We start from the raw sequence: 16,512 nt of genomic DNA, 5'->3' as shown, positions 1-16,512 counted from the left end.
CTTCATTTTTACAATAATTTACATACAAATTAGTCAGTGCCTGCCCCTTGAAAACTCTTTCCTCTCCCTGATATACATTCTGACATTCATCACAAGATAACATTTTTACTGCTGGCAGGTAATGTCTGTGAAAGGAGATGCTGCTTGCTTTTTTGGCAGTTGGAAACAGCGGTTATTTCCCACAATGCACCATGGTCCTGACATCACACTGTGGGAGGGGTTTTACCACAATATCAACCATACAGAGCCCCCTGATGATCTGTTTGTGGAAAGGAATAGATTTCTCGTGGAAAAGGGGGCTATCGGCTACTTATTGGGATGAAGTTCAATTCTTGGTTACGGTTTCTCTTTAAAGCAATCACATCCATTGGAAGTAATTACCTGTGTATGGCCACAGTAGTATGCAACTGAAATACTTAGACATAAAGAATGTGATGAAGGGGGAAAAAAAAAAAAACAACTCAGAAGTTCCAAGCCATTTCCTCATAATGCACAATTTTTTTTTTATTTGCCTACCATTCTCCACTGAATATGTACCTCTTACAGACAAAACATTTGATATCACGTGTTCCCCGTGAACTAACCCAGAGAAAGCAAGCTCAAGGACACCACTCCAGATAGCTAATGACTGTTTATGTAAAGTCAGGTGACAAGTACAACTTAAAGTGGACCTGTCCGGATATAAATAAGGAACCTGCTATTGTTACATTTGGTTTCATCAAGGAAAATCTGATAGCCTGTCATTCTGCATAGCCTAGAAACAATTTTCAGGACATCTTGGCTGGCAATCTAGCATGTGTTCATCAAAGTCTGCAAAATCTACTAATACTAAAGTATTAGGCTATTTCTTTTTTGAAAGATTCTAACCATGTATAAGGCTATAAGGCAATACCTGAGAGGACCTGCAAAACTCAGTATGGTACTTTGCCTAACATTGTCTTATTACTGACTGAATGTAACAGATTATATCACTTTTCTGCAATGATCCTGTGAAGCAGACCTTATTTACTGTGTTTTCTGGCGAACCTTTTGCAAAATATAAACAGACCAATCGTAGATTAAGTACTATTGTATTCACAATTTTTCTCCTCATGTAGTGTAAAGCAGCATAGTCCGTCAGTACCCATGTGCAATGTGAAAACAAGCAGAGTTGGAAAAGAAGGAACATCTTGGCTATACGCCTCACAAAACCTAAAACCTCTCTTTAGACCTAATGGCATTAGATGCAAAACCGTTCTAAGAACCCAAGTCTAGTTCGCAAGAACAAAAATAAGCACAGACAAGAGAGGCAGGTACCACACAAACCAACCAGAACCACAGCCACAATTACACAGCTAAATGTAGCCTCTGTCCTCCATATTTATCCCCCTTCTTTCAGATAAACAGCCCAGGCCAATGTTCACAACTGCAAATGAAAACGGAAACGAGTTTAGGAGTTCTGGAAGCAAGACATGTCTGGTTCATCATGGCCTGTCCACCACAAAATCCTGACCCCACCACTAGCAAGATGGAGAAACCAGTGCCCAGCCAGTCAAACACTATTACTGGAGTATTGCTGAAGGACCAACAAGCACAGGCAGGAGGCCTAGAGAGTGTGCACTGTGAGGTAAAGATGAAGACCGAACAAAGGACTGATCCAGGTCTCCTTTCCAAGGGCAGCTGAAGGCGGTGAATTCATCGCCTGGCAGCTGCTCCCATTCACCAGCTGGGTGCTTGCTACTGATTGGCACAGACTGTGCCCCACATAGTTGCATCTGAACACGGCGGTTGCAGTGTTCCAATGTGACAAGAGACATTTGTTTGTAGCTAGGTAATGACGGTAATTGCATGCAATTGCAGCTGAATGGCGATTGCCAGGTGGCTAAACTGCCCCATAAACAAGCAGTTCAGCCGACCATGGAAAAGAGACCTCGTGGAACCGATGTATCGGTGTCTGAGAGCACCCATGTAAAAAATTCCCTTTTATCAAAACCACTGTGTGAACTGCAGTTAAAAATACATCTTGGAAAGCCATATACGCCTATTAATCCAATACATAAGCTAGAACCATACAGCTCTAAGGCTACACACTAGAGATTGGGAGGTGTTGCAAGCATCATCTGACTGCCCCCCGGACGTTCCACTCCCAGCCAATGGAAAATGTCTATCAGCACCAACGAAATCACTAGCAGCAGCGATCAACACATGCACAAAGCGCCAAGTCAGCGTCTGTTAGAAGAGCCAGTCTGAGCCAAGCAACTCTTGCCAAAAAGACAATTAAGACTAAAAGTGTGTGCATGTGCCCTTTAAATAACTGCAGGAGGAAATGGGCACATTAACATTAAAAGAGCTTTAAAAACGGTAGCAGTGACTTGCGCTTGACGCAGGTACTGAGCGATGCTGGCTATTAATATCACTAGCACTGGAATGGTTTGTGCCAACTCCTCCCTTCATTGCCAACTTGGGATGGTCCACGAGATGCAGATAATTTTGAATTGATGTCGCATTATGTAAATGTATTCTTCAGCTGGGCTTTAAGGCCTCTTTCACAGTAAGACGTTGCAGTTTGATGCTACGTCAAGGTCGCAATGCAAATTACAACGCAATGAGCCAAAAAAGTCACAACGCAACTTAATACCCCGTTATGGTCGCATACAGTAGAGCATACAGGCAATGAAAAGTATGTTTCCAAGTCATTACTGAGCATGTGCAAACAGTCCAACGCAGCTGATAACGTGTATAACGCACAGCATGCAGCACTTTCACTGAACGTGCAGCGTTAGTCACCAACACAGCGTGTGCACTGTGAATGGCGCATTGATGTTTCATTGCAGTGAGTTATTCTGCGTTAAATGTTTTAACGTCGCACTGTGAAAGAGGCCTAAAGCACACCTGTGCAGTGAGAAGGGTATGGAGGTTGACCTATATTTCCTTTTAACCTGCTGGGCGGTCTGGACGAGCTCAGCTCGTCCAGTACCGCCGGAGCCTGCCGCTCAGGCCCTGCTGGGCCGATTTGGCTGAAATAAAAAGCAGCACACGCAGCCGGCACTTTGCCAGCCGCGTGTGCTGCCTGATCGCCGCCGCTCTGCGGCGATTCGCCGCGAGCAGCGGCGAAAGAGGGCCCCTCTAGCCGCCTGAGCCCTGCGCAGCCGGAACAAAAAGTTCCGGCCAGCGCTAAGGGCTGGATCGGAGGCGGCTGACGTCAGGACGTCGGCTGACGTCGATGACGTCACTCCGCTCGTCGCTATGGCGACGATATAAGCAAAACAAGGAAGGCCGCTCATTGCGGCCTTCCTTGTTTATTCTGGGCGCCGGAGGCGATCGGAAGATCGCCTCCGGAGCGCCCTCTAGTGGGCTTTCATGCAGCCAACTTTCAGTTGGCTGCATGAAATAGTTTTTTTTTTATTAAAAAAAAACCCTCCCGCAGCCTGCCTGGCGATCTTAATAGAACGCCAGGCAGGTTAAACAAGGCAGATTGCCTGGCTGTTCTGCTAAGCCTCTGCCTATAAAGCTGGGAATACACAATGAGGGTTTTCGGCAGATTTACTGGCCGATCGTTTTTCCGATCAATTTCCATTCACTTCTATGAGTAAATTGATCAGAAAAACTATCGAAATTAAATCGGACATGTTGGAAATTATCTATATAGAGCCAGCTATCTGCCAAAAAAACTCATGGTGTATTCCCAGCATAATACTCTTAGCCATAGAACCTGAACAAGCATGCAGAGCAGAGGTTTCTGACTGAGGTCTGATTAAATTAGCCACTTGCTTGTTTCAGGTAGGCGATTCAGGCACTATTGCAGCCAAAGAGATCATCAGCCAGCCAGGCAACTGGTATTGTTAAAGGGTAACAAACATTGCAGCCAAAGGTTCGCTCTCAGTTCAGGTGTCCTTTAAGTTGCCATTGGGATGGTTGTGGAGCTGGAATGAAAAAAAAATTGTCTATCAGGGCTGTGGAGTCAGTACAAAAATCTTCCGACTCGTTTATGAAACCACAGACTCCAGGTACCCAAAATGGCTCAGACTCCGAGACTGACTCCTTAGTCTATTGCTTACCAGGGCTGTGGATTTTGTACACAAATCATGCGACTCCTCAGTTTATGAAATCACCAACTCAGACTACCCAAAATTGCTCCGACTCCGACTCTACAGCCCTGCTATTTATTCCTGTCTGGAAAACCGCTTTAACTCCAGCTGGTGCACTTGCAGTAATAAGGTAAACTGAACAACATGACAGAAACAAGAGCTAACAGATGCTGTCAGTAAGAGGTGACAGACAACCCAGCAAGCTCATGCTGAACCAGAACTCTGCGATCTTGCAGATAGAGCAGGTGAGATCCCCAAAGCCTAGACAAAAGCTGCAGCTGCAAGAAGACACGTAAAGGTGAAACATGCTGCAGTAACAGCTATAAACCAAACCCACATGCAGACTAAAGTGACACAGTCACAAAGGACAGACACTGGTGTTGGCTCTACCACTGCAATCACCACCCACATGCTCACGGAGATATTTTCATACAATATGCTTCTTTAAAGATGTTCAGAATAAAACACTATTCAGAGAATGCTTACTGCCATGTTCATTTTGTCACATGCTGAAGAGTGGAAACACTGCGGACACACACAAGAGGCTCATAGCCAGCCAATTCAAAGAATTTCACAGCATCCCAGTGACCTTTCTGTGCAACCAAGTCTTGTTCCCAAATTTTCTGCATGACTGCAACATCAACACCCACAATGGAAAACACAGACTCTGCATTCAAAATCATTTCAATATTTTTAAATAGGACATGGAATACCTTCATGCTATATGCACACAAAAATACTTAAAGGAATACTTTAGGGGGGGGGATGACTAGAACTTACCTGGGGCTTCTAATGGCCCCCTGCAGACATCCTGTGCCCGCGCAGCCACTCACCGATGCTCCGGTTCACTTCTGGAATTTCAGACTTTAAAGTCTGAAAACCTCAGCGCCTGCATTGCCGTGTCCCCGCTCCCGCTGATGGCAGGAGCGTACTGCGCAGGCACAGACCATACTATTTAATTAAGTGAACCAGAGGCGGGGCCGGAGCATTGGGGAGTGGCTGCGAGGGCAAAGGATGTCTGCGGGGGACCATTAGAAGCCCCGGGTAAGTTCAACTCATTTTCCCCCGACCCCTACAGTATTCCTTTAAGCCAGGGGTGGGAAAGGTTATATTCGATGCACGAGCAAATTTATCCAATCCTGGAGCCTGTTAAAATTCTATTTTAAGTTCCTCTCAGCTCTAAAAGATAAGCAATAACCTTTAAAGAAAAACATTTCTTTGTTACAGCGGATACAAATCCTGCAAAAAATATGCAGTGTGTCCACTTCCTGCTTTCATGGAAGCAGACACAGGGTTAACATTCTGTCTTTACAAATTAGCTGTTCTGCTGAGGCAGAGGAGATTCCATGATTTGACACAGCTGAGAGATGAAGTTACAGTGGTGATTAGACACAGATGAGGGGGAATTAAGACAGGATAAACTCTCAAAATACAAAGTGCATTTCTCTAGGTTTTCCTTTTGTCCTGTGCAAGAGTTCAAGATATAGTCATGTCACTAACTGTCTCTCAGAGGGAGTTAACAATCTAATATCTACCATGGTGATATGCCCATCGTAGTCTAGGGTTGATTTAGGGGGAAGCCTATTGGCCACTCCGAATCCTTTGCCGACACATTAGGGATGCAGTACAAATGCGAGACACTCAGAAGACGGCCCGATTGGCTGTGTCAGCTGAGTTTAGACTGGTGCATGTATGAGATTTTAGTTCTTTTTTTCAGCAGGTATAGACATACCATAATAGTCCTAATACCATTAATGCTAAATATACTGCTTTACTTCATGCAGTTCTGAAACAAAATGCAGAAGTTATCAGTGATGTTTTTCTTAACACAAAAAAAAAAACCCACACAGTATGAACCTATACACATAGGCACAAATATATCCATGAGTGAGTGCTATTTCCTCAGTAAATAGCCTCTGGATGCCCTGTCGTGTTCACGTTGAATCACAGCTTTAAATAGGGAACAGAGGAGAGAGTGATATTCATGGGGAAGTTCTGGTGTTCAAATCATATTGGTGATCAAAGCATCAAGGGTCACGATATACCATCCAGTGAGTCTTTTTAAACTACCTCATGAATAATGGCACCTTGCAACAAATGATGATTTTACACACAAACTAAAGTCAAAGGCATTAAACAGCAGCATTTTAATAGCAAGAGAATGCCAGTGAGCCTGCCTGGTAATAAGTACTGTGGCTTATTATATAACATGTCACAAACGACACAACAGTATAATAGTATGTGACTGGCTGAGGCATTTATCCCAGTGACTAATCAGAGTTACAAGTAAAACTAAGTATACACACACACACACACACACACACAAAGTTATAGCAAATGAACAGTTCCGTATGAACATCTGCAAACGACGTTACACACAATAATTCTGCAACGACAGTAACACTGGCAAAAATGCAAGATACATACAGGCGGGAATGTTCAAAGTTCATACACTGAAGCAGCTGCACATGTGCACACCAACTGCTGGCTTTGATACAATGATATTTGTGTACACCGTCCCACTTGCACTAGGATTACCCTAAATGGATCTGTCACAATAGATCGTCATTGATCTCCATCTTTTTAAAGTGGACCTGAACTCTTGCACAGGACAGAAGAAAGACATATAGAAATGTACCCTGTATGTATTTAGATATTTTAGCCTGTCTAATCCCCCCCTCATCTGTGACTAATCACAAGTTATAATTTGATCTCTCCCCATGTCACCTGACAGCCAGGGCAGATAATCTCATTTGAAAGCGTTGGATGTTAATATGTCTGCTTCCATGAAAGCAGAAGTAGAAACACTGGAGATTTATTGCAGAATTTGTATCGGCTGTAACAAGGAAATATTTTTCTTTAAAGAGACTAACAAAATTTTGAGCCTTATTTTTTCTATCCTAGAAGTTCCTATAGCTGTTCTAATGCGCTCTGTCTTACTGCAGCCTTTCCTAGTTGCACAGTGGCTGTGTTATCTCTGTTATATGATCTAATCTTCTCTCCTCTGTTGGGTCTGTCGGGCTCAGGCAGTCAGGCTGGAATGTGCTGTGCTGCTTGTGATTGGATAGAAGCTATACACACCGTCTCCAGTCCCCGTGCACACTCTGTATGACACACACTGAGCAACTTTCAGCCTAGCACTTGCTATGTCTTGTTTGTAAAACTGCATAAAAAATGGCAATTACAAGCCAGGATTGCAGCAGAGAGTGGCAGAAACAGCACAGAGGAGCCCAGGAGAACATATTGAATAGAATGGTATGCTTTTTATTGTAAGAATTTTACAGTACAGATTCTCTTTAATGGTTATTGTCCCGTTGCCTATCTTTGAGAGCAGAGAGGAAATTCTAAGTTCAGGTCTGCTTTAATTGGCAAGACCTATGCTTCCTGTGCAAGCATTTGCTTGATGATTGCATGCAAATCCCTGCATATTGAGCTATGTGTATTTTGATATAGCTTAAAGAGACACTGAAGCGAGACTAAATCTCGCTTCAGCTCTCATATATAGCAGGGGCATGTGTGTCCCTGCTAAAACGCCGCTATCCCGCGGCTGAACGAGGGTCCCTGACCCCCCAACCCTGCCCCCGCAAACCTTGGTCGCAGACTTGGTCGCTGATTTTGCTTCCTGGAGGCAGGGCTAACGGCTGCAGCCCTGCCTCCCAGCGCGTCTATCAGACGAGCATCGCCGCCTCTCCCCCCGCCCCTCTCAGTGAAGGAAGACTGAGAGGGGCGGGGGAGAGGCGGAGGTATGCGCTGACAGACACACGTGGGGCAGGGCTGCGGCGGTTAGCCCTGCCCCAATGCGGAAGCTCTCCCCCGCATTACGGAGGGGATTTGGGGGGACAGGGACACGTGCCCCTGCTATATATGAGGTCTGAAGCGAGATCTATTCTCGCTTCAGACTCTCTTTAAGACACTGTGCTCATTGCTGAAGCATTAAAAGAAAAAGTGACTCCCAATTACTGAATGAATTAAAAATACAGAACTATAGTATACATTATGGGTTCAAGTATGACAATTTCTGAGATAGTAAACCACTCTGCCCAGTCCCTTACAGTTTACTATAAAGGGATACTACTGTATGTGTTTTCCTGGTCTGCTGTGCAAGAGTTTAGGTCTGTTTTAACCTGAACCACCACCTTGCTCCAGTGTATATTAGATCATATTCCAACAGAAATCTACTAACAACTGTATTGTCACCACTAGCTTTGTACTGATCAAATCAAAGATAGCTTTATTGGCATGACCAAGATGCATTACAGGTATTGCCAAAGCAAGGCTAAAAGGGGGACATGGGAGGGGGTGAGGTAGGGGGACAATGGCTAAGCAGTCTGTGGACATTTTTTAGGTTTACAGTTCCGTTATGCTCCTCTCAGTCTGTGGCATGCTGTGACATAGTGTGCAGCGATTGTCACTGTGGATTCCTCTTCTCCCAGTAGGATATATGTTTTTCTCTCATCTTCTGTGAGAAAGTCTGGGAATAGTTCCAACAATTTCTTAAAGTAAGTGTCCCTGGTTGCAGTATATTTGGGGCAGTGCAGCAGGAAGTGGCTTTCATCCTCAAGGGTCTTCTGCTCACAGTGTTGGCAAAGTCTCTCCTCCCTGGGTTTGTACGTCTGTCTGTGTCTCCCGGACTATTTCGAGGTTGTGAGCACTCAATCTGTAGACAATCAGGATTTTCTTCGAGAGTTTTGGAGCTTTTCCAGGTATGGGGCCATTTTATATTCTCTTTGTAGAGACTGGTATATGGTTAGCTTTTGTGACTTATTTCACGCCTCTATTTTTCCACATAGTCCTCTTTGCTCCTGGCTGTGGTGTTTTATCTGGACTCTTGTTATAAACTGTGGGTCGGGGGTTGGAGGGAGTATAGAGCTGACCACTACTTTAGGTGCACATGGCTTTTCTTGGTCTTCATTGTGCAGCATGGCTTTGTAGTGGGGTGAGTCAGGGATGCTGCTCTGTAGGTGGGCCCAGAAGGACAAACACTCTCTTCAGTATCTCAAGCAGTAATGGGAATCTCCCCAGCTCAGCTCGCCAGGCATTGTTTGAGGTACTCCGATGGACATGGAGAAGGTGTTTGTACTGCTCGGTGCAGTATGCGGTCATCAGTCACACACAACTAACAGCCACTAGGCAGAGAGTGCTGCTTGAAACTAACATATCACACTAGGTATGCAGTGTTCTCCCCAGGCTCTTTTAGCCGGGTGCTCCACCCGGCTAGTTTTGATGACCACCCGGCTGTCATCGGCTCACCTCCTCCTATGTGGTAAGCAGAGTCGGTCACAGAAGCACTGGCCCTGCATTCTCTCATCTCACCCCACCCAGCTACTTTTTCATGACACACTATTTATTCATTCATTCATTCATTCATTCATTCATTCATTCATTCATTCATTCATTCATTGTTTCACTTCACCAACACTCATCACAGATTAATATAGACATTTTTCTTGATTTCACTTCACTTGTTTTAAAGAAAAGCTATACATCTATGTTCTGTTTCTTGTATATACGTTTGTACATATATATATGTATATAAAACACTAAAAAAATGAATATATTATAGAAATAATTTTTACATGTACATAAAATATATATAGAAAAGAGAACTAATGTATGATCATATTGTAACAGAATATTTAGTGGCTTTGGTTTCCTCTGTCCTACAGTGTTTGATTGCTCCTGTTTATAGCCTGATGAAGTGGGTCGAACCCACGAAACGCGTTGCAAAATATTGGAGTATATAAATAAATCGTTTTTGTCGTAAACTCGACATTTTCTTGTGTCTGCATCGGGGATTTAAGTCCACCTACTACCTCCCTGTTTTTTAAACATTTTATTTACTTTCATCCTTTTGGCGCCTCTGTAACATTGTTTACAATATTGTATCCACCCCTGGTGAAGGGGAATTGGCCCCTTTTTCTCATCTGCAGAGAGCGACTTCTTAATCCTGAGTGGGGACAGGTTTAATCTCCCCACCTGCCTACACAGTGGTTACCTGGCAGGTAACCCTGACTTGTGAGTATTACTCTAACATTTACACATCTTCCTTTAACTACCAGTACATATTGCACCATATCGGGCTCTCTGTATCTTCCCCCCCTTTGCTATTTTCATGCCACACGGCTGAAAAAAATTTCTGAGGAGAACACTGGTCTGTATATCGCAGCACCATCGCAGTACACAAGGCACACCTGCTGCAGGTGGGTCTACTCAGATTGTGACAAATACTGTACACAGCGGCTTCATTCTACTGGGCATGTGCAGAATTTACCAGGGCTGTGGAGTCCGTACAAAAATCATCCATCTCCGACGTTTATGAAACCCCCACTCCAGGTACCCAAAATTGCTCCAACTCCACAGCCCTGGAATTTACTCCTGATGCGCTTGTCTGTGGCCGGGAACAAGGAGGGAAGAAACCTATTTAAATGGTGCAAGTCACATAGGTTTAAAGGAGCCCTTTGCCTGAATAGTGGGCTGTAGAATCCAGGAAGCCTCTGGACCATCTAGGGCATACATGTCAATCTACAGGCCAAATCTGGCCTGCAGAACCATAAAATGTGGCCCTCAAGTGTTTTCCCCACTTTGCATTATGTTTGGCCCACTCTAGACCACCTGGGAAGCTTACTTGAAGGTGAAGCTCTAGATCACTGGGGAAGCCATATGGTAGAGAGAGGGGGGGGGAGCAGTAGACACCAGGGAACTGTACAGGAAAGGGTGGGCCATTATACAACCAATAACTGTATGGGGGAGGGCGGTGGGGCAGTAGACACTCTGGACCTGTATAGGGGAGGGAGAGCCAGTAGACACCAGGGAACTTTGATGGGAGTCGTGGCTTGCAAACAACTTGGTCCCAGTGTTCAACTTCGGCCCACTTTGTATTTGAGTTAGGCCCCCCCTGACCTAGGTGCTCCCCACTACTGAGGCAAGCCTTTGGGCCCGTTCTCACTACGACGATTAGCAGGCAATTCCCGCTAATCGCCGAAGTGCTATTCTAACCCTATGGCAGAGATCTCACTGCCGCAATTGGCGCCAATCGCAAAAGTTTTACCTGCAGCATTTAGACGATATTCTGGAACAATCGCGATACAGTGCTTAATAAAGCGCTCATCGCAACCGCTCTGAATCGGGGAAGTATACATCAATTTTAACCGTGCTAATCACCGTGAAATCACTTGCGCAAAACCGAAGCGCTACCGTTTTGCGTTTTTAAGTGTGAAAGGACCCTTTAACTTATGCTGGGAATACACCATGAGTTTTGGCAGATGGACGGCTCAATAGATAATTTCCGACAGGTCCGATCTGATTTTGATTGTTTTTCTGATCAATTTTCTCATAGAAGTCTATGAAAATCGACTGGCCAGTAAATCTACTGGGGAAAAAAAAAAAAAAACTCATCGTTTATGCCAAGTAAAAGGAAAAATAAACAAAACATGCTTCAGGGCTGGAACCCATTAGAGAGATTTTGTGAAAATTTAGTGAGCGATTCAAAATGCTAGCGATTTCCCTAAACGCTCAGCTAATGTTAATGGATGGGCCAAATTCCACTGGAGCGATTGCAATTAGCAAAGTCGCAAACGCGATTTAAATTGAAAGGACCAATCAGAATTAAAACCGCTAATCGCTATACAATCGCTGCCAAAAAGCTGACACTTTAAAAACGCTACGAAAATCGCCAGCAATCGCTCATAAAAATCGCTTACAAACTACTCGTTAAAAACGCTAGCCATTGTGATTAGCGATAGCGTTTTGTAGTGGGTTCCAGGCCTCAGGTGTACTTTAGACCAGGTATGATTTATTTTTTACTCAGTCAGGTAAACTGTCAACACCTCCACAATATGAAGTGTTTGCCTTGGTTATCACCTTATAACACCTGATAACCATCAGAGGTCTGCTCCAGTCAGTACAAAGCCAAGCAGCCCATCACCCGCTGCTTATCCACAACATTTGTGCAGCTAAATACTCTATTCCAAAGATGCAGCCTGTACGCTAACTAGGTAGGGATTGTAAATTTGTTCATAACCTGAATCTGTCCATAAGTCAAAACATTGTCCCATCTCTGCCCCCCTGTACCCTCAGTGTACTGTAGCAAAATGTAATTTTACTGTTTTTAAAAATTCTCCTTTGATTTATTTTTTTCAATTCATTTTCTCAAAAATTACAAGATCTTTTTAAAAAAAAAAAAAAAAAAAAAAAAAAAAAAAACTTTTCCACTTGTTCCCATCAAATCGAAATTTTCCATTTTCAGGCTGTTTGTATCGGCGGGTCGTCCGTAAAGTTGGGGACTACCTGTATTCATACAACCTAATAAGTTAGGACTTAATTCCACTACAAGCTTGCATTTTATGTGAGAAAGAAATGTACACATTTTCAGTGAATATTTACTTGCGCTTCACATTTGACAAACGTCCTCTTTTTGTAAAACGTATGTGAATGTTCACATTTTTCATGCGGTCATCATGCTTGTTCCGGACACAAGAACATGCAGCATGCGAAAAGAAATGCAGCTGTCAGGATTTTCTGCTAGCAAAAATTTGCATGTAAATGGAAGAATGCCTATAGACTTATCACCATGTGAATTTGTGCTTTGCAAAAATACGCTTGTAGTAGAAACAAGGCCTTAAAGTGAGAGGGATATGGAGGCTGCCATATTGATTTCCTGTTAAACAATACCAGTTGCCTGGTAGCAGTGTTGCCAACTCATCCCTTTAATTACTGACACCTAAATTATACAGGTTCTGGGGCTACTTACACAATCAGTGCCTTAACTGCATCTACCTAGCCACGAAACCTATATAATTGATATGTGTCAGTAATTAAAGGGATGAGTTGGCAACACTGCCTGGTAGTCCTGCTTTTATCCATTATCCGTTTTTTTAAAGAAATCACTAATTTTCCAATACGTCGGAATTCGTCCTGAGCCTGTAGCATTTCCACGAATGCGCATGGGACAAGGAACCACTGCCTATCGCCATAGTGACTTGCCATCCAGATTACACCGCAGTGAAAATCTTGATGGCATGCTGCAGATTTCTGCATCCCGCTGCTGACCCAATAGTAGTGCATGGCTTAGCATTTCAGGCTGCGGCTTCGAAGTAGAATGTTCCAAGTGGAAATAAGCCTTTATGCCTGGTACACACCATGCAATTGCTAGATAGATAGATAATATCCGTCATGTCCGATATTGCTCCCGATCATTTCCACGCTTGATTTCTCATGGCGGTGAATGGAAAAAGATAAGAAAAACGAATATAGATAAGAGAATAGAGCACAGAATCGTGCAGGAAAACAGATCCGGTCGCAAAAAATCACACGGAAAATCTTACTTTGTACCCAGCATTAGTCTAATACTTACAAAAGCCATTGAGTTGGTACAAAAAAAAATAAAAAAAAATCATCATCTGACTCCTCAGTTTATGAAACCACTGACTTCAGGTACCCAAAATTACTCCAACTCATCAGCCCTAAGATAGACAGGTCAAATACTGTATATTCCGGCGTATAAGACTACTTTTTAACCCTTGAAAATCATCTGAAAAGTCAGGGATCGTCTTATACGCCAGATGTCATTGATGCCAATACACCCTATCCTGTTACCGCCTCTTAGATCTCGCTGCTGAGGACTGTAGTGAAGCGGCGCATGCGCACATGTGCGAGATCTGAGAGGCAGAGGAGGTAAATACAATAATAAAGATACAAGGGCGGGCCAGACGGGTGAAAGAGGCGTGTTTTATGGTCACCGCACAATCTATTCTTCCATACCGCTCTGATAAACAGGTAGACAAGGAGAGCTGACCAGTCCACTTAGGGAGAGTTGACCAATCCAACCAGTCAATCACCTATATACTGTTAAATACTGGGTTCCACATACAGAACAGACCCAGTATCTGTTCATACATAGCACCAGTATATATTTATTTTTTTTTATTTGGTGTGCATCGGAAGAGGGGTAGTCTTATACTGAGAGTATATCCCAAGCTCTATATTTTAACTGGAAAAGTTGGGGGGTCGTCTTATACGCCCAGTCGACTTATACACCGGTATATTATTTTCGATAAGTCCAACCTGATTCACGATCATTTTTCTGATCACGTATATATACACGAAATTGATCAACCCATGTGACAGGAAATTGCATGGTGTTTACCAGGCATTAAACTTAACCAAGCAACAGTGGAGAAGAAAAACATGCACTGTATACTAGAGGTAGCCAAATATCAAACATATTGCAAATACTCGGTTATTTCAACTGTGGTCAAATATTCTTATTACAACTTATCCAGAAAGAAATAGACACCAGGCTTGCAAAGTGAATTGGAGTTTACCATCAGTTTTGGAATGTTTAATTGGCATGATAAGGTTACTAAAAAAACTATAAAAAAAAAAAATAAAAAAAACACACACACACCACCTATGCTTGTAGCACATCCTAGTGAAACAACAAGCGTTTCCCATGCAGCTCCCTGCAGTCCTGCCAGTGTTGCACTACATGAGTTTAGTTTCAGCAGCTGAGAAGGCAGGCAAGCCCTACACAATGCTGACAATACAGGGATCCCAGCACTGGCACACATGGAGCGGGGACAGTGCAGACACCACACACATCTGCACTGACAGTCCCGCTCTCCTGTCCCATTGTCAGACTTGTACAGGTTGGCAGCATTCTCCTTGCACAACACATCCCCCCTCCCCCGCAGGGTCAGATAGTTCTCTGCTCCACCATAGAGTACGCGCTAACACGGAAGGGACCACCGTCCAACACAGGGGTGTCCCAGCGCCTCCAAGTCCCCCAAGAAGGCAACCCGCTGCACCCCGGCCTCGCTCACCTTGGCTATGGCCTTCTTGTACCTGGTCACCGCTTGCTGGATGAGGCTCGAAACTTTCAAGTTGCCGTCCCCACAGGGCACCACCACCCGGGTCCTGCCGAAGCTCACTGTCACCTTCATATCTGCGGCCGGGGAGCCAGCAGACCCCGCCCCGCTGTCCCCGCGCTCTCGCCGTCCAGGGGGTTAATCCAGCGTTCCGGTTCTCCCTCCGTAGCCTGCGATGTATGCGGGGCCCGCAACAGCCTCCTCCTCCCCCTCCCTACTCTCTCCTGCATGTGAACGCAACGCGGCTCCTCCCACTCCTTTCCAACAGGATTGTGTGACCGCCAGGAGCGCAGCTAGCACTGTAACGCGTCTTAACCAATCCGGCTGCAGAATTCCTGAAGGACAAAAGTCTCCACCTATAGACGCTCCACATGGATTATCTTCCCGCCTGAATAGCCCAAGCTCGGTCCTGATTGGTGGGTGGCGCTGATATAAGCAGCCGCCGCTGGAAAATGGATTCATTTCATAGGGATTTGGGTGTAGTGAGAAGCTGCTGCCTGCTAGTGTGTGTCACGGCAGTCCTATTAGTAATAGTAGACAGGTAACCGGGGAGTTTGTAGAGCTTGCTCAACATGCATTTCCTTTGCATGGTTGTTATTTTCCTGCTATTACCGAGAGGACTACCCAACTTTCAATTGTAAACCGTTAAAGTGGAACTCTAGCTGAGTTATTATTTAACAATCTTCTTCAACACTTCCTGTCACTTAATATTCTGTGTAAAATATATATATGGAATATTTGTATTTCATCGTATTTACGATGGCCAATGAGATGGGTTAAATTGTGAGTTGGTGTAAATTACATGCAGCTTGCTACCTATACAAATTCACTTCTACTGATTTTTGCTAGACTCCAGCTGTTTCCAGTTTACATTAAATTTGAATGTAAGCTGGAATCATTAAATTTTTCTTGTACATTTCTAGTCTTAGCCCTTAGGGATAGGGCTGGTTCTCTCATGAAGTAAGGTGAAAGATTTGCATCAGGTGGCCGAGATTACAGGGGCAGTATGTTTGTACTGTGTGTTTACAATCACAGCATGCAGATGCAGTCAGAGTAGGAGGAGAATCGGGGGAGCGAGGTGAAGAGGTCAACATTGGGGGAAAGCAGCTTGTTGTGCCGTGTGAGGAGTTTGAGGGGGGGGGGGGGGAGGCAGGAGAGCAGCAGTGTTCCATTTGACTTGCACAGCACAAGGGAGGAGGTGGGAATGTTGTCCTGACTGAGGAGGAATGGAGTGGCTGAGGGTGAGCAGTTTGTCACAGCCAGCCAGTGTTGCCAATGTTGAGGTGCAGCATGTGCTGTGCGATCATTCCAAATCGGGGGGGGGGGGGGGGAGCACATCCTTTCAAGTTTGCCTCAGGCAGCAAAAAGTCTAGCGCTGGTCCTACTTAGGGAGGGAACCTACACACAAGTTCAGCTAGTGTGTTCCCAATGCTCTATTCACAATGATGTGGTGTAACAAGCACTTTGCATCACGGTTTACCGCACTGCAATGCACCACCTATGTGACGTTTACAGTGCAACGGTAGCGTTGTGTTAAAACAAGTTGAGGTATGTTAACACAGTGCATAATCACATGGACG

At 44.4% G+C, this 16,512-nt stretch overlaps 1 protein-coding gene across 26 annotated transcripts in view; it reads right to left on the bottom strand.

Moving 5' to 3' along the window:
• Window positions 1-15,177, bottom strand: part of PARD3 (par-3 family cell polarity regulator) — a 771,876-nt gene extending 756,699 nt beyond the window's left edge. For all 26 annotated transcript variants that reach the window (XM_068235737.1, XM_068235760.1, XM_068235761.1 and 23 more), the window contains exon 1: window positions 14,888-15,177. In XM_068235737.1, the coding sequence (XP_068091838.1) occupies window positions 14,888-15,007 (120 nt within the window). In that variant the 5' untranslated portion in view covers window positions 15,008-15,177. The remainder of the gene's footprint in view (window positions 1-14,887) is intronic.
• Window positions 15,178-16,512: the final 1,335 nt, after the last annotated feature.

The sequence above is a fragment of the Hyperolius riggenbachi genome, chromosome 5 (genome assembly GCF_040937935.1).
Source record: "Hyperolius riggenbachi isolate aHypRig1 chromosome 5, aHypRig1.pri, whole genome shotgun sequence".
Classification (NCBI taxonomy): domain Eukaryota; kingdom Metazoa; phylum Chordata; class Amphibia; order Anura; family Hyperoliidae; genus Hyperolius; species Hyperolius riggenbachi.
Note: the sequence above shows the minus strand (reverse complement) of the source record. Positions and strands in the feature narration are given on the sequence as shown.